Here is a 14,669-nt window from a genome sequence, read left to right on the forward strand (position 1 = left end):
GTCTGTTAAAAAAAAAAAAAATAATAATCATTCCGTCTAATTTGCTTAATATAAGGAATTTTATATATAGCATTTACTTTTTACTTCAAGTATGACAATTGAGTACTTTGTCCACCACTTAAGTATATTTAAAACCAGATACTTTTAGACTTTTACTCAAGTAGTATTTTACTGGGTGATTCACTTTTACTTGAGTCATTTTCTATTAATAAGGTACTTTTACTTCACATTCCTCCCAATCTCTTTCTCCACATTTCCTCCTCCTCACTGGTTTATAAGGACCTGTCTCTCAGCCCAGAGTACCACTGCACCTCACCTGCCTGTCTACCAGCCCAGATCAGCCCACAGTACCACTGCTGTTCACCTCCTCTGTCTACCAGCCCAGAGTCCCACTGCCGTTCACTTGCCTGTCTATCTGTCCACGATGAAGCTCATCTTGACTCTCTCTCTCATCTGCACTCGCTTCTACTCAGGTAACACCACTGACCTCTCACACTGAGACAGGCGTCTACCAAAATAAATGGTTTCTTAACTGCATCACTCCCAAATGCCTGTGTAAATATTCATCATAGCTAAATGGCATTTACAGTATTTTTTTTTTTAAATGTTCTTGTTTTTCAGTTGAGATGCTGCAGTGTTTCAACTGCACTGATGCAGCATGTACAAACTCTTCTTTAGTTACCTGTCCAGCCTTAAACGAAAGATGTCTCACTGCAACCAGAACCATAAAAGGTGTGTTTAGAGTTTGTTGTCCACTACATGCTAACACTTCAAGACAAATTAATGATGCTGTTAGCTTCCTCATGAAGGATGCTTTTGAACACTCCTGTAAGATTACAGTGTACAATATCTATTGGTAATTGACTCTTGCTCTATGATACTATTTCATCAGATTATATTCTAAATTGATCTATCTTTCTCTGGTTTTGTAATGGATCTGTTACTGGTGAAGGTCCCGATAATACCACCGTGGTACTCAAAATGTGTTCACCATCCTCCATCTGTGTAACTCCTCTTAACACTGAAGTCACAGTGTCTGGGAACTTGGGCATCATAAGGGCTTCCTCTAACCAGCTCTGCTGTAACACCAATGGGTGCAACAATGAAACTCTGTCTGGTAAGAGACTTGTGTCCTTAAATTAAGTTTGGTTTTCAACAATGTATTTGATGTCCTGATTTCAAATGTCATAGTTTGAAGAAATATATGATCCGAGTGTGTTTCTTACATATCTGGACAGCATCCATGCCCATCTTCAGAAAATGTCTGAAACCCTACCTCTTTAGAGTATCTTGCCCCCCCCCCCCCCCCCCCCCCCCCCCCCCCCCCCCCCTCCAAGTGATCATGCTGTTTGTATGTGGCTGCTATGAAAGTGAACTGTGTTTGCGTATGATCAGGGATGTATTCATTCTGCTGATTCTGTTGAAAAAACTTTCTTAAACGGAGGCAAACTAAATTCAGATACCTGAATTTGTCCAATTGTCACGAGAATTTTCAATCCCAATGATAATAACTGACAATCAATAGCTCTGACCAATCACCGAGATCTGTAAGACCATGGGTTTAATAATAATTAGTCAAAGACTCAGCTTATGCAAAAAGATAGTACAGTTTATTCACGAGAACGCTCTGAAGTCCATTATACAAAGACATCCATTTTATAGCTGCTCACATACTTCCACACAAAACAGTAGGTATCATACGCACATACATACACACCAACAGTAGGTGAGTGTTATCCTTCTCCAGAGTTCTCACCACTGTGTATCACTACCCAGCCGACAGTTCCATTCCCCCGAGATTCGGGAAACCTTGAGAAGTACTCCCTATGCTATCATAAGTTCCTCAGAGGCCTAGCCAGGTCGGTCCAATCACAGTTGAACTGTTCTCGTTTTCTTTCTTCGGCACACACATACAAGTTCAAATCCTAAGCTACGCCTTGCTTAGACAGTCTGTGTTTTCCACTATACAGATGCATTGTTTAACCTAATTCTGACTAAAACTACACACATCATCAGATTATCATTTTATGATTCTAATCAACTTCATACAGTTATAAGGTTTCAGAGTGGAATTATTTTATCATTATCTTTCAACATATACATTATTTTATCACCAATAGAAACTCTTGTTTGCAAATGTTGGACTAATGATTACACCCTAGATCAGCTAGATGCAGGCAAGGGTGTGCAAGGCAGTATTGAATGTGTCTGTCACCTTGATACTCAAATTTTTCTCTCGACCTGTGGACCTACGTTGTAAACTTTCATTCATAGCCTAGGTTGTAACAACCTCATGATGGGTACAGGGAAAATTCAAGTGTCATGTATAGTAGCCTAAACCTATCGATGTTACATTGAGCTGGAAGAATGGAATATGAATGACCGTCATTCAAAATGCTGTAATAGAAATAAGGCCATGCTCATAAAAAAATTCTTGTCCTCCCTAATCTTAAACGGCACCGACCGCCACTGAGTGGAACCCAGATCTATATGTGACCACTTGGTTACTGCGACACCGTTCTCCCAAGGACACACAAACCAGAGTGGCCACCGCAAAGCCCAAGAGCCTGACCCTCTCTGGAAGTTGCTGTAGCCCTGCTTGGGATATTTAGCCTACATTGACTATTGGTTGAGACACAGTTCCCAGTCTACCATGGTATAGGAGATTGAAAATGGGAATTAGGCCAAGTTGGGGTAATAATGCATTTTGATTCAATTTTATTGAGATGCCTAAATACACCACACAAAAATATTGATTGTATGGCTGTTTTAAAATAAATTTCCTGCTATTCTACTTAGTAATTATTTATGTTCACTACTTGGTCAAATGATTTGATGACAAAATCTATGCAAATCAATTCTATGAATTGATAGTTCACCTCTCGGTTTTCTTTTATTCTGTAATAGGGTATATTGTAACCATGTGTTCAAGCGGATCAAATCAAAGTTTATTTAGCGCTGTCCTTGTAGAACCTACGCCTTATAGTCCTACTCATCACGTATTATTATATTATTATTACAAATAGAAGATTACCACTTCTCACAATGGTGCTTGTTAAGTAAAGATAGATCAAAGCTGAATCACTGTCTCGCAAGATCACATAACAATTGATTACTCTGAACAAAAATATATACGCAACATGTCAAGTGTTGGTCCCATGTTTCATGATTTCTCTAAAATGTTGTGAGCAAATTTGTTTACATCCCTGTTAATGAGCATTTCTACTTTACCAAGATAATCCATCCACCTGACAGGTGTGGCATATCAAGAAGCTGATTAAACAGCATGATCATTACACAGGTGCACCTTGTGCTGGGGACAATAAAAGGCCACTCTAAAATGTGTCATTTTGTCACTCAACACAATGCCACAAATGTCTTAAGTTTTGAGGGAGAGTGTAATTGGCATGCTGACTGCAGGAATTTCTGCCAGAGCTGTTGCCAAAGAATTGAATGTTAATTTCCCTAACGTTTTAGAGAATTTGGCAGTACGTCCAACTGGTCTCATAACCGCAGACCACGTGTAACCAAGCCAGCCCAGGACCTCCACATCCTGTTTCTTCACCAGTGGGATCGTCTGAGACCAGCCACCCAAACAGCTGATGAAACTGTGTTTGTACAACCAAATCATTTCTGTACACACTGTCAGAAACCGTCTCAGGAAAGCCTATCTGCATGCTCGTCGTCCTCTCCATGGTCTTGACCTGACTGCAGTTTGGCGTCGTAAGCGACTTCAGTGGGCAAAGGCTCACCTTCGATTGCCACTGGCACGCTGGAGAAGTGTGCTGTTCACTGATGAATCCCGGGTTCAACTGTACTGAGCAGATGGCAGACAGCGTGTATGGCATTGTGTGGCGAGCAGTTTGCTGATGTCAATGTTCTGGACAGAGTGCCCCATGGTGGCAGTGGGGTTATGGTATGGGCAGGCATAAGCTACGGACAACGAACACCATTGCATTTTATCGATGGTCATTTGAATGCACAGAGATACCGTGACAAGATCCATAGACCCACTGTAGTGACATTCATCCGCCACCATCACCTCATGTTTCAGCATGATAATGCACGGCCCAATGCAGCAAGGATCTGTACATGATTCCTGGAAGCTAAAAATGTCCCAGTTCTTCCATGGCCTGCATACTCAACAAACATGTCACCCATTGAGCATGTTTGGGATACTCTGGATCGACACGTACGACAGCATGTTCCAGTTCCCGCCAATATCCAGCAACTTCGCACAGCCATTGAATAGGAGTGGGACAACATTCCACTGGCAACAATCAACAGCCTGATCAACTCTATGCGAAGGAGATGAGGCAAATGCGCTGCATGCGCTGAATGAGGCAGATGGTTGTCACACCAGATACTGAATGGTTTTCGGATCCATCCCCTATTATTGATAAAGCAACAATGGTACATTTTGTATTGTCATTTTGGAGTGACTTTTATTACAAATAATAATTGAATATGTTTCTAAACTCTTCTACATTAGCTACCATGATTACAGATAATCCTGAATGAATCGTGAATAATGACGAGTGAGGGTGAAAGATCTCCCGAGTGTTGCAGCGGTCTAAGGCACTGCATCTCAGTGCTAGAAGCATCACTACAGACCCTGGTTTGGTCCCTGGCTGTATCACAACCAGCGTCGTCCTGGTTAGGGGAGTGTTCGGCCGGAGTAGGCCGTCATTGTAAAATAAGAATTTGTTCTTAACTGACTTGCCTAGTGAAATAAAGGTGAAATAAAAAAGATATTACCGCCAAGACATTCTAAACTCTCCATTACCAATAACAAGGGGGTATGATATTTGACCTCTAACTTTCTCACTCAGCATTATTCACGATTCATTCAGCATTAGCCGTAATCATGGTAGCATCGACATGAATGTAGAAGTGTTCAGAAACATATTCTATTCTTATTTACAATAAAACTGACACCAAAATGACACAATACATACATTACAATAATCTGAAACACAAACATAAATAACTGCAAATGCATTCAGTCACAAGCTTCATGTTGTCATTGCGTGCTAGGAATATGGGACCAAATACTACACTTTTAACTACTTTATTTATATGAATTTTTAGGGGTGTCAATTTCACCCCTACCTTTTTGAGAAAGAAAGTATTATTGTGAAACAAAATCTCTTTCGCTGAGCAGTTTTATTAGTATAAAATCATATGTCCCTTGTTTTGTTGCATACAAAATATTTATTAAAATTATTTATTTTATTCAGTCATTATTACTTATCTGTATCAAGGGTGTCAATAATGTCAGACACCACTGTACTGTCTCATTGGCTCAATTCCACTATCAGAACCAGGACAATATGCTTCCTGAATGTGTTTCCATTGCATTACCAATGAAAATAGTTTTTTAGATACTGGAGCTAGCTATGACCACTGAATGTACTGTAGAATGCATATCCACTGATATCCATTTCTGTTCTCTTCCTACAGCCCCCAGTTCACTGGCTAACGGAAGACAATGTACCTCCTACAGCAGCTTCCAAGGCTTTGTGCATAACAGCACTGTGGCCTGCCTGGGGGTGGAGGACCAGTGCTTGAGCTTTAGCGGCAATGGTGACTTGTTTTGTTGTTGTTTTCATGATACAAAAACTCATCACATTTGTTCAACTATAGATCAGGTGTTCCCCCCAAAAATGTCAAATGTTTATTGAGATAGCCTATATCAATCAAATTTATTTATAAAGCCCTTTTTACGTCAGCCGATGTCACAAAGTGCTGTACAGAAACCCAGCCTAAAACCCCGAACAGCAAGGAATGCAGATGTAGAAGCACGGTGGCTAGGAAAAACTCCCTAGAAAGGCAGGGACCCAGGAAGAAACCTAGAGAGAAACCAGGCTCTGAGGGGTGGCCAGTCCTCTTCTGGCTGTGCCGGGAGGAGATTATAACAGTATATGGCCAAGATGTTCAAACGTTCATAGATGACCAGTAGAGTCAAATAATAATAATCACAGTGGTTGTAAAGGGTGCAACAGGTCAGCACCTCAGGAGTAAATGTCAGTTGGCTTTTCATAGCCGATCATTCAGAGTTAGAGGCAGCAGGTGCAGTAGAGAGAGAGAGTCGAAAACAGCAGGTCTGGGACAAGGTAGCACATCTGGTGAACAGGTCAGGGTTCCATAGCCGCAGGCAGAACAGTTGAAACTGGAGCAGCAGCATGACCAGGTGGACTGTGGACAGCAAGGAGTCAACAGGCCAGGTCTTCCTGGGGCATGGTCCTCCGAGAGAAGAGAGAGAGAGAATTAGAGGTAGCGTACTTAAATTCACACAGGACACCGGATAAGACAGGAGAAATACACCAGATTTAACAGACTGACCCTAGCCCCCCAACACAAACTGTTGCAGCATAATTACTGGAGGTTGAGACAGGAGGGGTCGGGAGACACTGTGGCCCCGTCTGACTATACCCCGGACAGGGCCAACCAGGCAGGATATAACCCCACCCACTTTACCAAAGCACAGCCCCCACACCACTAGAGGGATATCTTCAACCACCAACTTCAATTGAATGTTCATTTCCCTAACTTCAACCACCGCCCACGAAGATCTCCCCACGGCACGAACCCGAGGGGAGCAACAACCCGGACCGGAAGACCTTGTCAGACTCACCCTCTCAAGTGACGCACCCTCCTAGAGATGGCATGGAAGCCAGTATAATAGGGTTAGAGGCAGAGAATCCCAGTGGAGAGAGGGAAACCGGGCCACAGGCAGAGACAGCAAGGGGGGTTTGACGCTCCAGTGCCTTTCCGTTCACATTCACCCCCTGGGCCAGACTACACTCAATCATAGGACCTACTGAAGAGAGGAGTCTTCAATAAAGACTTAAAGGTCGAGACCGAGTCTGCGTCTCTTACATGGATAGGGAGACCATTCCATAAAAATGTAGCTCTATAGGAGAAAGCCCTGCCTCCAGCTGTTTGCTTAGAAATTGTAGGGACAATCAGGAGGCCTGTGTCTTGTGACCGTAGCATACGTGTAGGTATGTACAGCAGGACCAAAACGGAAAGATAGATGGGAGCAAGCCCATGTAATGCTTTGTAGGCTAGCAATAGAACCTTGAAATCAGCCCTAGCCTTAACAGGAAGCCAGTGTAGAGAGGCTAGCACTGAAGTAATATGATCAAATTTTTTGGTTCTAGTCAAGATTCTAGCAGCCGTGTTTAGCACTAACTGAAGTTTATTTAGTGCTTTATCCGGGTAGCCGGAAAGTAGAGCATTGCAGTAGTCTAATCTAGAAGTGACATGGATTCATTTTTCTGAATCATCAGGGTCCAGAGTAACGCCGAGGTCCTTTACAGTTTTATTTGAGATGACTGTACAACCATCAAGATTAATTGTCAGATCCAACATAAGATCTCTTTGTTTCTTGGGACCTAGAACTAGCATCTGTGTTTTGTCCGAGTTTAAAAGTAAAACATTTGCCGCCATCCACTTCTTTATGTCGGAAACACAGGCTTCCAGGGAGGGCAGTTTTGAGGCTTCACCATGTTTCATCGAAATGTACAGCTGTGTATCGTCCGCATAGCAGTGAAAGATAACATTATGTTTCTGAATGACATCACCAAGAGGTAAAATATATAGTGAAAACAATAGAGGTCATAAAACGGAACCTTGAGGAACACCAACATTTTCAGCTGATTTGTCAGAGGACAAACCATCCACAGAGACAAACTGATATCTTTCCAACAGATAATTTCTAAACCAGGCCAGAACTTGTCCGTGTATTTCCTACAAGCTCATTTCCTACAATTCTACGTGGTTTAACAAGACTCATTCATCTTTGAGGTAGGCTTTTTAATGATAATATATGAATAATAATACAAATTAAGTCTAGACCCGATTTCCCCAAATCGTATTATTATGTTTTATTATGAACCCTCAATTTATATTGTACATATTCTATTTGACAAAAAGTGATTAGATCAATTGATAGGAACAGAGTCAAACATTGTATAAGATTTACTTCCTAACCAAAATCCAATTTCTTTGACTCCTCAACTTTAGAAGGTCGAAGCTCAGCTTCTGAATGCCATAGAGACAAACCAAAGATATTCCCATATGCATCAGAGTCGTGTCTTCCTCTTGCATTTTACCACCTGTTTCTAGCCTAAAGCATCACAGATGTTAAATCGGTATAACCAATCTCAAATTGCAAAAATAAATACAAACATAAACTATGGGGGGCGCGCATAATATCATACGCCCAAGTCATGCTAACCTCTCACCATTACAAGAACAGGGGAGGTTAGCATTTTTGGGGTATGATATTTGTTTGTAACTTTTTCACTCATCATTATTCATGATTCATTTATTAACCATAATCATGGTAGCCTCCACATTAATGTAGAAGTGTTCTGAAACATATTCTATTATTACTTATTTTTTATAAGTTACTCCAAAATGACACAATACATTATTTACCATTCATTTATATTGGGCACAAAATAATCTGAAACACAATCAAAACAAACAGTAAATGCATCCAACAAGTTTGTAGAGTAACACGCTTGATGTAATCATTGTGTGCTAGGAATATGGGGCCAAATACTAAACTTTTGACAACTGTAATACACATAATTTCCAAAACAGTTCACCCGATATGGATGAAAATATCCTCAAATTAAAGCTGACAGTCTGCGCTTTAACCTCATAGTCATTGTATAATTTCAAAGTACTGGAGTACAGAGCCAAAACAGCAAATGTGTCACTGTCCCAATACTTTTGGAGCTCATGTTATTATTGTTGATTCAAAACAATTAGATTTTAGTTGTTCTATGAGAGAAAGGTGTTCGGAAAACTAAATATGTTGTTCTCTTTGACAGTACTTGGCTCAATCAATTATATGGTGAACCTCCAGGGCTGTACATCTACCAACGTGTGCAACTATATTGATCAACTGCTGCCCTCACGTTACATCAACTTTGTGCAATTCACCTGTAACACAGCCCCTTTACCTGTAACTGTAACCAAAGCCCATAACACAGCCTGCTCCATCAGACTGAGCCTAGTCCCTCTGCTGCTGGGCCTCACCATCAGCAAACTCATCTGATAGGAAAAGAGATTAACATATCGGGACTCATCTGACAACATAATGCATTGATTACAAAACAACAGAATGTACAATGATTTTTATGTATTGTGAAATACGTACTATAATTGAAATTCTGTTATTTATATGGAATTTGCCAGATGATGATGCCCTGTTACATTATATAGTGTGCTTGCTTGAGGAAATACTTTCTTATATATTACTCTGTATATTTGATAAAGTGTCATTGCTTGTAAGTTTAAAACAAATCATCTCTGTCAATGCCAATAAAGTTTCTATCACTTTACCAAAATGGAAATAAATTCTTGTCTTATTGTGAACGTAAACAAATCACACAATATTTTTTATTAGGATTGTATGCTTATTTTTTAATAGATAGGGATAATAGCTAGCTAATGCTCTTAAATCCATAAATAACAGTGTAAGGGGGAACCATGATCATACGCAATGATACTGTCCAAAGAGGAAATAAACGTAGTCTTATTTATTTGACTTAGTGGATTCAGTTTCTCTCCACAATTATTCTACAGAGAGGAAAACCTGCCGGGGAACAGGATGTGTCTATAAAGGAGAGGAAGGTGTGGTCTGCCGTGAAGCATTCCACTCGGATCATACAAAATGGCACCATGCCAGCGGTGGCAGCTGCTGCCTTAGTCCCCTCCTTGTTTACATCCACAAAGGCCTTATGTGTCACGTGTATAATTGATTGATTGGAGACAGGCGCAGGAATACGTAATAGGGGGTTTTAATACTCCACCCAAAAATACAACATGCCTTAAAAGGCACGGAGACGAAGCCCGAATCAAACACGTATACTAAAACACATGGATGTAACCCAAACAAAAGAGCGAGGTTAAACCCTTAATAAATACACAAGATAACAATACACAGCACGAGACCCGTAAACAATGCACGGGACAAGACCCGTAATAACAATTGCAAAGTACTACACGGGATGAGACCCGTAATAACGTGTACACAATACACGCAGCACGAAAGCCAAAACAACAAAGCACAGGTACTCACAAGACCAACGGACATGGGAACAATAACTGACAAGACAATGGTGAACAGAGGGCACGTTTGAAAATTACTAATCAGGGGAATTGGAATCAGGTGTGCGTAATGAGACAGTTCAGTGACGCCTATAGGCTGGTGACATAGAACTCCAGAACTGGTGCACGGAATGAGCAGCAGTACCGGGGGAATCTGTGGCATTATGGGCCACTGTAGACAGGAAGAGCCCACCTCCTCCTGTTCATCCAAGACAAGTTGGCCCTGCCTCTGTTGAGCATGCCCCTCACCTGTGCTAAGCTAACACTTCCTTGGCCACTTTGTACCTATATCCACATGTGGCCAGTGGCCCATAACCCCATGTGAAAGTGCCCCTATTATACAAAACAGGTTAAAACATCCCTAGACAGGCAACATGTACACAGGCCAAAATGGCTCTTACACATTAATGTTACTCAAAGCAAGACTTCTGTGAATGACTATTCATTGTAACCAAGCTTACTGCAGCAAAACAAGATGAAATTCACTACTTTCATTCATCTGCTTGCTCTGCCCTCATATTTAGCCTTGCATTGAAGTGTTTACCGTTTTCTTTTCAGGACAACCAGGGCCACAAGTAGAACACAAAACATATAACATAAACAGTTGCATTGAGACTCAAGAAGTTAATTAACATGTTAACAATAGTGGAAACAAGTAAAAAAAAAAAAAAAAAACATAAGCATATGTAATGCATATTTCTATTACACAGCATTTCACAGCCTTGTTAAAGACAGTTTATCTTGGTTTGCATTTTTACCCAGAAAGTGATCTTGACTCAAAAGGTTGGTGAGCACTGGTTTAGGCTCTGTTGCTGCATTGTTCTGAAAGTGCAGATCCACATATTGCAGGAAGTGGTGCACAGCACTGAGCAGAAGGATGTTTTCTCTTTTTCATGTTTATTTTTTGGGGGGTAGATCAGCTTAAATATTGTAGATAGATTGAAGCTTCCATCAATGTAATTGTCTGCATCATTTCCAATCTCCCAAATATTTTTTTTTGTAAATAAATATATATGTCTGTGTTCTCATCAACATCCAGCTCAGATGAGTAGTTCTTCATTGGGACGATGTAGGAGGTGGACATGTCAAGCAGAGCCCCAGCCTTGGTCATCTATACACACACACACACATACACAAATATTTGTTTTACTATCCTTGTGGGGACCAACCAATTGATCCCCATTTCTAAGTCCTATTTTCCCAAACCCTAAGCCTTTAACCTTACCCTAACCTTAACCCCAAACTCATAATCCTAACCCTACACCTAAACTAACCCTAATTCTAACCCTAACCCAAACCTAACCCCTAAGCCTAAAATATACTTTTTCATTGTGGGGACCAGCAAAATGTCCCCACTTGTCCAAATATTCATTGTTTTACTATCCTTGTGAGGACTTCTGGTCCCTCCAGACATTTTTCCCAAAAGGTCTTAATGATGAAATGCCCGTTATTGTTATGTTGTAAGTGTGAACATCAATTAATGCTTCCACTTCCGATTACTCTACGTTTGTTCTTGCTCTGTACCCAATGATTTATGAAAGCTTACTTGATAGGTCGATGTCCTTATTATGGTTTTACAGACGTGTTTAATACGTTTTATGTACACAATTTATTACAATACTTATATTTCATAACACTTGCTTCTTTTCCCTCGACTCCAACCCCATTCGATGCATTAAACGGATGTGGGTGGAGCAATGTCTACATAAGGGTGCAAATTACAAAAACTCACAAAAGCTCTGACGAAGGCCTTGAGGCCGATACGTGAAGCTTAATAAAGAGCAGTGATACTAGCAAGAGCAGTGTGCAGGTTTCTTATTTTTTCACCACCAAGATAGTAAAACCAAACACACACAAGTCAGTCAAGGATGCTCACAGTAGACCTACATACAGGGTGCTTACATTTCAGATGTTCCAATTGCTGACTAACACATCAATAAGGTAAATTATTGAGAGTAATGTCTGCTGAACAACCCGGCTTTTGTACACCTGGGTGATGTCACAGGCGGTTTCCTGACACACCTGGTCCACTTGTGTCAGCAATGCCACTTGATGCACACCTACAAAACACATTTGTTTCACACACTGTCAACTGACAGAATTGACCACAGTTCCTACAACCATTACTGCCGTTGCTAAAACACTTCCTCCTATGCTCACCCATGTCACTGATGTCTCCGATCTCACAGGCTGCTCAGGACTGAACTGTAAAAGATTAATGGGAACATTAGATTGCATATTCAAACCAACCAGCTGAGAGAGTATTGGAATATTCTCTAAAAACAGAGACATTTATATCAGGGGTGAGCAACTCCTATCCTGTTCTGTGGCATTTACATTTACATTTTAGTCATTTAGCAGACGCTCTTATCCAGAGCGACTTACAGTAGAGTGCATACATTTTTATTACATTTTTACATACTGAGACAAGGATATCCCTACCGGCCAAGAGCAGACGCTCTTATCCAGAGCGACTTACAGTAGAGTGCATACATTTTATTACATTTTTACATACTGAGACAAGGATATCCCTACCAGCCAAACCCTCCCTACCAGCCAAACCCTCCCTAACCCGGACGACGCTATGCCAATTGTGCGTCGCCCCACGGATCTCCCGGTTGCGGCCGGCTGAGACAGAGCCTGGGCGCGAACCCAGAGACTCTGGTGGCACAGCTAGCACTGCGATGCAGTGCCCTAGACCACTGCGCCACCCGGAGACCCACGGGTCTGCCTGCATGCTTATGTTCCAACCCAGAATTATCTCACCTGATTCATAAACTGGTATAAAATTAAGACTGTGATTAGTTCAATCAGGTGTGTTAAAGCTAAACTGGAATAAAAACCGGCAAACACTGTGGCCCCTGTTGCTCAACTCTGAGATATATGAAACTCGACTCCCAATACTTGCACTCTGTCTTACACACACCGGTGGCACCTGTGTCTGTTCTCCCTCATGTACCTTGTGTCCCTCGGGTGCATGGCCTTTGATGATAGCCAGAGTGTCATGGAGGGTTAGTCCAGTGGTCTCCCCATCTCCCAGACCCATGACATCACACAGGACCATCACAATAGGCTGCTCTGGACTCCGCCCACGGATGTTGAACAACTGGAGCTAAGATAGAGGACACAGACAGAATTATACAGTGCCTTCGGAAAGTATTCAGACCCCTTGACCTTTTCCACATTTTGTTATGTTACAGCCTTATTCTAAATGTATTAAATTTAAAAAAATCCTCAGCAATTTACACACGATACCCCATAATGACAAAGTGAAAACAAGTTTTTAGAAATGTTTGCAAATCTATAAAAAATAAAAGCCAGAAATACCTTATTTACATACGTCTTCAGACCGTTTGCTATGAGACTTGAACATTTAGCTCAGGTGCATCCTGTTTCCATTACTCATCCTTGTCTAACAGTTTGGTCCCCCAGGACGACTCGTAAGGCCGTCTTTACAGATTTGATCTCTCGCTCCCATGTTCCTCCAAAATGAGGAGCTCCTGGAGGGTTAAATTTGAATAAGATTTGTTGGTCCATCAGCTGATCCTGGAGGCTGGGTTCCATGGCTTGGAAGGCTTCCTCCAACCTGGCTTCTCCTGCCTTGAAGTTTGTGCCTCTGTCAGCCAGGATCTCGTAGGGTTTCCCCCGTCGGGAGATAAACCGCCGTAGGGCCATGAGGAAGGCTTCAGTATCCAAACTCTCCAGTAGGTCCAGGTGGACACACCTAGTCGTCAAACACTTGAATAGAATGCCCCAGCGCTTTTCCACTCGACGACCTAGCTTGATCGTCAGGGGCCAAAGCAATCTACTCCTGTTGACCAGAATGGTGGTTTGAGGAGGCGTAAGCGAGCAGGGGGTAAATCTGAAATTTTGGGCACAGTGGCTCCGGCCCGCCATCTCTGACATTCTACGCAGGCGTATTGGTGCTTACGAATGGCTCCTCGTCCTCCAAGTATCCAGTACTTCCGCCTCATCTCCCCATAGACCCTCTCTGGCCCTGGGTGGAGAAGCTTTCATCATAAGTCTTGATGAGGAGCCTGGTAAGAGGGTGTCTGGAGTCAAGGATAATTGGGTGGATAGCATCGGGGTCCAAAACTTCTGCTTGGCGCAGCCTCCCTCCGACTCTGATCACTCCAAGGATTTGATCATATTCTGGGGCGAGAGAGAGAAGACGGCTCTCCTTAGCAACTTCCCTACCGGCTTTCAGAGCTTTTAGCTCCTCAGGGAAGCTAACTGCTTGTGCATGCTGGAGGAGTAGTGTCTCTGCCGCAAGAGAGGTGGGTATAGAAGCCACTCCATCTGAGGTCTGGTTTGTGGCGGCGATCAGATCCGGCAGTGTTTTGGGATTGTGCTAGGTCAGGGAGCTGTTGTTGGTTCCGTAGAGATGCTGTAGCATTGGGCGGACTTCCTTAACTCATGAGCTTCAGTTGGTTGCGGAGGAGCCGCACGCCTGGGGGCTATCGGCCACTCGTTCTCTGGTTGGGACAAGAATGGTGGTCCCAGCTCCAGAGATGGGTTGAGCCAGTTCCTTAAGGGTT

The 14,669-nt window shown here is 42.2% G+C and overlaps 1 protein-coding gene and 1 pseudogene across 1 annotated transcript; one reads left to right on the forward strand and one right to left on the reverse strand.

The window, feature by feature from the left end:
• Positions 1-400: 400 nt before the first annotated feature.
• LOC120038340 (phospholipase A2 inhibitor subunit gamma B-like) lies at positions 401-9,335 on the forward strand. The gene is made up of 5 exons (XM_038984128.1): positions 401-473; positions 622-732; positions 953-1,117; positions 5,464-5,586; positions 8,850-9,335. Exons 1-5 carry the CDS (start codon positions 425-427, stop codon positions 9,074-9,076), a joined length of 675 nt encoding a protein of 224 aa, XP_038840056.1. The 5' UTR covers positions 401-424; the 3' UTR covers positions 9,077-9,335.
• Positions 9,336-10,481: 1,146 nt separating this feature from the next.
• LOC120038341 lies at positions 10,482-14,037 on the reverse strand (annotated as a pseudogene).
• Between the last annotated feature and the right edge of the window lie 632 nt (positions 14,038-14,669).

This window comes from Salvelinus namaycush, unplaced genomic scaffold (genome assembly GCF_016432855.1).
Source record: "Salvelinus namaycush isolate Seneca unplaced genomic scaffold, SaNama_1.0 Scaffold2141, whole genome shotgun sequence".
NCBI lineage: Eukaryota > Metazoa > Chordata > Actinopteri > Salmoniformes > Salmonidae > Salvelinus > Salvelinus namaycush.